This window comes from Crocuta crocuta, unplaced genomic scaffold (assembly GCF_008692635.1).
Source record: "Crocuta crocuta isolate KB4526 unplaced genomic scaffold, BGI_CrCroc_1.0 scaffold334, whole genome shotgun sequence".
Lineage (NCBI taxonomy): Eukaryota > Metazoa > Chordata > Mammalia > Carnivora > Hyaenidae > Crocuta > Crocuta crocuta.
Genome location: NW_027533260.1, coordinates 3,270,403 through 3,275,063, shown reverse-complemented (window position 1 = coordinate 3,275,063; position 4,661 = coordinate 3,270,403). Strand labels below are relative to the sequence as shown.

The 4,661-nt window shown below is 63.1% G+C and overlaps 1 protein-coding gene across 4 annotated transcripts in view; it reads right to left on the bottom strand.

Annotated features, from left to right (window-relative positions):
• LIG1 (DNA ligase 1) overlaps positions 1 to 4,661 on the bottom strand; it is a 31,714-nt gene that overhangs the window by 11,533 nt on the left and 15,520 nt on the right. For all 4 annotated transcript variants that reach the window (XM_077747260.1, XM_077747264.1, XM_077747262.1 and 1 more), the window contains exons 13-18: positions 4,326 to 4,492; positions 3,889 to 3,965; positions 3,181 to 3,272; positions 2,912 to 3,011; positions 2,116 to 2,201; positions 1,431 to 1,546 (exon numbers count right to left, since the gene is read on the bottom strand). In XM_077747260.1, the coding sequence (XP_077603386.1) occupies positions 1,431 to 1,546; positions 2,116 to 2,201; positions 2,912 to 3,011; positions 3,181 to 3,272; positions 3,889 to 3,965; positions 4,326 to 4,492 (638 nt within the window). The remainder of the gene's footprint in view (positions 1 to 1,430; positions 1,547 to 2,115; positions 2,202 to 2,911; positions 3,012 to 3,180; positions 3,273 to 3,888; positions 3,966 to 4,325; positions 4,493 to 4,661) is intronic.

The window sequence follows — 4,661 nt, the reverse complement described above, 5'->3', positions numbered from 1 at the left end:
TCATGTGTGGAAGCCCCCCCAGCCCCCCGCCATCACCTTCCTCATCCTCCTAATCCACTTCCCAGCCCCACCCCCACCCGGGATGCTGCAGTGTCTTGCTGTGTCTAAGTGGATTTGCCTGGGTCTTAAGCTATAAGTATCGTTCTGATTTGGTGGCTAATTTATTTTAATACAGTCTGGTCACGGTCCGTGTGTGCCGCCTTCCACATATGTCACTTCGACACCTGTGTGAGCATGGGCTAGAAAGTACAGGACTTCGGGGCGCCTGGGGGGCTCAGTCGGTTAAGTGTCTGACTTCGGCTCAGGTCGTGATCTCACGGTTCATGGGTTCGAGCCCCGCGTCAGGCTCTGTGCTGACTGCCAGCTCAGAGCCTGGAGCCTGTTTCAGTCTGTGACTCCCTCTCTCTCTGACCCTCCCCTGTTCACGCTGTCTCTCTCTCTCCTAGAAATAAATAAAAAAACATTAAAAAAAAAAAAAAGCAGTAAAACATAAAAAAACAAAAAATTAAAAAAAAAACAAAAAACACCACCAGAACAAGGTTGCAGCAGTGTGAGCAACAATCTGTTAAACGACAACGCGCTGTCGCATTTCCGCAAAATCCTCAAAAAGAAGGCAAAAGCAAGTGCCGTGGGGTAGGCTCCTTGTTAAAGTTGCACAAAAAGAAACAGATTCTATTTGCACAAAAAGAAACAAGATTCTATCGAGGCAACAGACAGCAGTGCTTCCATTCGTGATGGTGAAAGTCATCCTACCCCATAACTATGCCTCCTCTCTTGTCCCCCTCACACCAGCCACGGAGGTTTTTGAAGGTACGTGAAGGTTCAGTTGTTTTTCTGTACACTCTGTATGTCCCTTATTATCTTGTATTACGTTACAGTATTGTAATCGTTCTCATATGAATATTTCTGGGTCGTGGAACAATTCCCGAGTTTCGATTTCTTACGGGAAATTCGCCTTGATATACAGGTGCTTCGGCTCACAAGCAAGTTTGCAGAACGAATTAGGCTCGAAGACCAAAGTTTTACTGTATTTGATTATCCGTCTACAATGCTAAAGCTCCAAGTTCGAGGCTTGTTAACTGAAAGCGCCACACGGTGTCAGCCCGACGCCTGCTCCCCCATCCGGGCGACAAACACTGGCCGGCGCCAACTGTCCCCGCCAGGACAGAAGAGACGACCTTACGGACCTCCCCCCACCTCCGAGGGTGTGCGAAGCCAGCATTTCCCAAACCCCTCACAGCCGGGGGTCAGGAACATTGATGGTTTAATCAAATAAAATCGACTTTCAGATACACAGGGGAGGAGGTTCTTAACCTGCCCACTACGCGAAGGCGGAAGTCTGGCAGAGCCGCTGTGAGCTCGGGTCTGACCCCCAGGCCCAGCGCTCTGGCACTTTCCCTGCTGCCGTGGGGACGCGGCTGCCCCCATACCTGCGCCCGCTGCCCGTCGTATTTGTACTCGCAGGTGAAAGCCGCCTCCTCAAAGCGTTTCAGGATCTCGCTGACGCCGCGGGTGGGGTGCGCCAGCATCGGTTTCAGGGGGACCCCTGGGAGGGGAGGAGCAAGAGTTAGGGTGCCTTCAGGCCCTGTCCTCCCCTCCCCCCCGCTAAGAAGAGACCACGGCCCTCCCGGGGCAGGAAGGGGGTGGCCTCCCAGCGTCGGGACGTTCCCAGCCTGCCTTGCAGCTAGGTAAGTGCACGGTCTGGGTCACATCCTCCCCCCTCCCTCCCTCTCCTCGTGATCCAGAAGCCTGAGTGTTCCCTCGTCATGCACATTAGGGTGAGAACTTCTGGAAGACGAAGTGATAAGGCCGAGAAACCTGGGTCTCTGGGGGGGCCCAGGGGGCCCATGGAGCCCAGCCACGTATCCTGCCTTCCTCTTCCTCTGGACTCCCCCGCGTGGGAGGAAGAGGCTGTCTGGCCCGGTCCACTGCGTTTCGGGGGATCCCCGTGTCCCCCCCAGTCTTTTGATACAGGCGGGGACGCCAAACAAAAGGATGGGCTTCCGTGCGGGGAACGGAAGTCAGCGTTGGCGGTGAGGGTCCTGCGGGTTCTCAGGGGGATGACTAAAGCCGCGGCCGGGAGGGGGGCTGCGGCGGCTCCCGAGGGCCCTGTACCTGGGCTCAGCCTGCAGTGCTCCGGGAGGCGCTCCAGGCCGTGCTCCAGCAGCACGGGGACGATGCGGTCCAGGTCGGGCACCTCGCTGGGGCGAGAACGGCAGGTGTCTTTAGAACCGCCGCCCGGACGCCCCGTTCTCTGGCTCTGAGAGGAGCCTCCGCGAGTCGTCCCCTCGTCTGCCCCCTCCCATCCCCGATGCCTCTGGTCCCGACTCTCACGGTCTCTGTCACCATTCTCCGTGTCCCCGCATGTCCCTCTGTGCCCTGGGCCTGGGCCTGCCGTCAGCCCGGCGTGAGACCAGCGGCATGAGCCACGCGTTAAAGGCCGTCAGGGATGGGGTGAAGAGGAATGGGGTGACGAGGGACGGGGTGAGCGGGGTCGGGGTGAGCCGGGATGGGGTGAGCACTTTCTTGGAGCCCAGGCTCCACCTCCGGGAGGGGCGGACCCGGCAGGCAGGGCGCATAGTAGGGAGCACCATCCTGGCCTGCCGCTCTGCAGGCCTGTTCACGGCCATGTGTCCCCCCTCCTGTCACTGTCACTGCGTCTGGGGGTCACAGTCCTGCTGTGGCCAGGCCCTGTCGGGAGCCCTTGCTGTAACCCCATGGGCGTCATCACGCCCTGCGGTGCGTCGGTCACAGGCCCTCTGCGCATGTGCGTGGCCAGCGTCTCCTCACTGCGCCCCGCCCCCGCACCCCTGATCCTTCACCGTCTGCCACCTTCCCGATCTCTGTCCCCAGCCTTGTGCCCGGCACCAACCAGTCCTGTTTGAATCACCACCCCTGCTCTNGGTCTCACCAGAACGTCTGCTTCAGGACCATGCCCTGCTCCTCCAGCCACGTCTTCCGGGCCTCCGCTGTCCGGCCCTTCCCGGCGTCCACGACAGCCGGGGGGAAGCCTACGAGCAGACCCAGCAGCAGAGGCTCAGGGAAGGGCCCGACCCCTCGGCCCCCACAGGGCGCAGCGGGCGTGTTGGGAAAAGCCCGCAGGGAAGGGGCCTGGAGAGGAGCTGCAGCGCACGTCGGGGAGGGAGGGCAGCCCGGGGCGGAGGGCGCAGCGGGGCTCACCTTGGCCGGGGGGCGTGAGGCTCACGGCCTGGGCGAGGGCGGCCAGCACGGACTGCTCTGCCAGCCCGAGGCGCAGCCGTCCACTCAGGGCTCTGGGGAGGGGGGGCCAGGGTGTGCGGGCTTGTCAGCACCGTGGTGCCCTCCACCCCTTGCCCCTGCCTCCCTTCGGCCTCCCCCACCTTGACCCTCTGGAGCCCTCTCCTCAAAGCCAGGACGATCTTCGGGGCTGGAAGGGACCTGAGGGGTCACACAGCCTCACTGAACAGACGGGGAAACTGAGGCCAGCCTGTAACAGCCGCGGCCACTGGTGTTCCCTGGGGCAGAACATGGTGGCTCTCGGGGAGGGCGGCCCGGGCAGAGGGGGACACAGACTGTGACGGGCAGGCTGTCCCCCACACAGGCCTCGCTCTGAGCCGGGGGCCTCGGGCACGAGGCGTACCCTCCCCGGGTCTCGTCTCCCCTTCACTGACCGGGCTGAGTGGCACAGGGCCTGCCGCACCGGGTGCCCAACAAATACTCCGTGCTGGGGGGTGACTGTGACTCTGTTTTTGCTGTCGTGGTGGCCACTTGGCTCCCGTCCCGTCCCGTCCTGCACCCGCTGAGGCCACGGCAGACGAGGCTGATCGATCACAGCACCTTCTACCCGCGAGCCCCAGGACAGGGCACTAGCGGGGCCGCCTCCCCCAGCCCCCCCGGGCCCTGGCCCACCTGGCAATGAATCGGGCTTCTGAGTGACGGCAGGCGACAAAGAGGCCTTTGATGACGTCCATCTTCTTGGCTGTGGACTGGGGGGTGGGGGGGAGCAGTGAGTGCCGGGGCGCAGGGTGGGGACCACACCTCCTCCAGGCCGGCCAGCCGCCTCTCCCCTCCCCACTCCCACCTGGGCCGAGCTCTGACATATTGAGAAAGGCCACGTCCGGCTCCCCCCCGCACCCTGTCCCCCCTTGACTCAGCCAGTGTTTACTGTCCCCTCACGTGGTGGCGGCAGAGCAAGGGGGACCCCTCCGCCTGTCCCGAGGGCCCCCACAATCCCCCAAGCAGGACTGAGGCGACCCAGCCCCCAAAGAACCAGACCAGAAGCCCCCCCCCGGGTCCCAGGGGAAGGGCTGAGGGTGTAGGGCCCGGGTGGCCCCCTGTGCACTCACAGCGCTGCCGGCGAGTCGGGCGAGGTCTCGGAACTTGGCAAAGACCCCGGCGGCCGTGAGGGCGGGCGGGGGCAGCATGAGCCTCTGGGTGCTGCGGCTGTTCTCTGCCACCAGCCCCACGTCGCCCTTCTCTGCCGCCTCGGCCTTGACCGACTCCAGCTGCCGCCCTTGGGGTGGAGGGGGCCAGTGCTGACGGGGTGTCTCGGCCCCGTCTGTCCCCACAGGACCCACCCTGCCCCTCGGCCGCACCCCCCCCGGACACCGAGCCCCAGGGGCCCGCCCGCATTGTTCTCCCTACATCTGCCCTCAGCCCCCCAGCCTCCTCAGGAACATCTT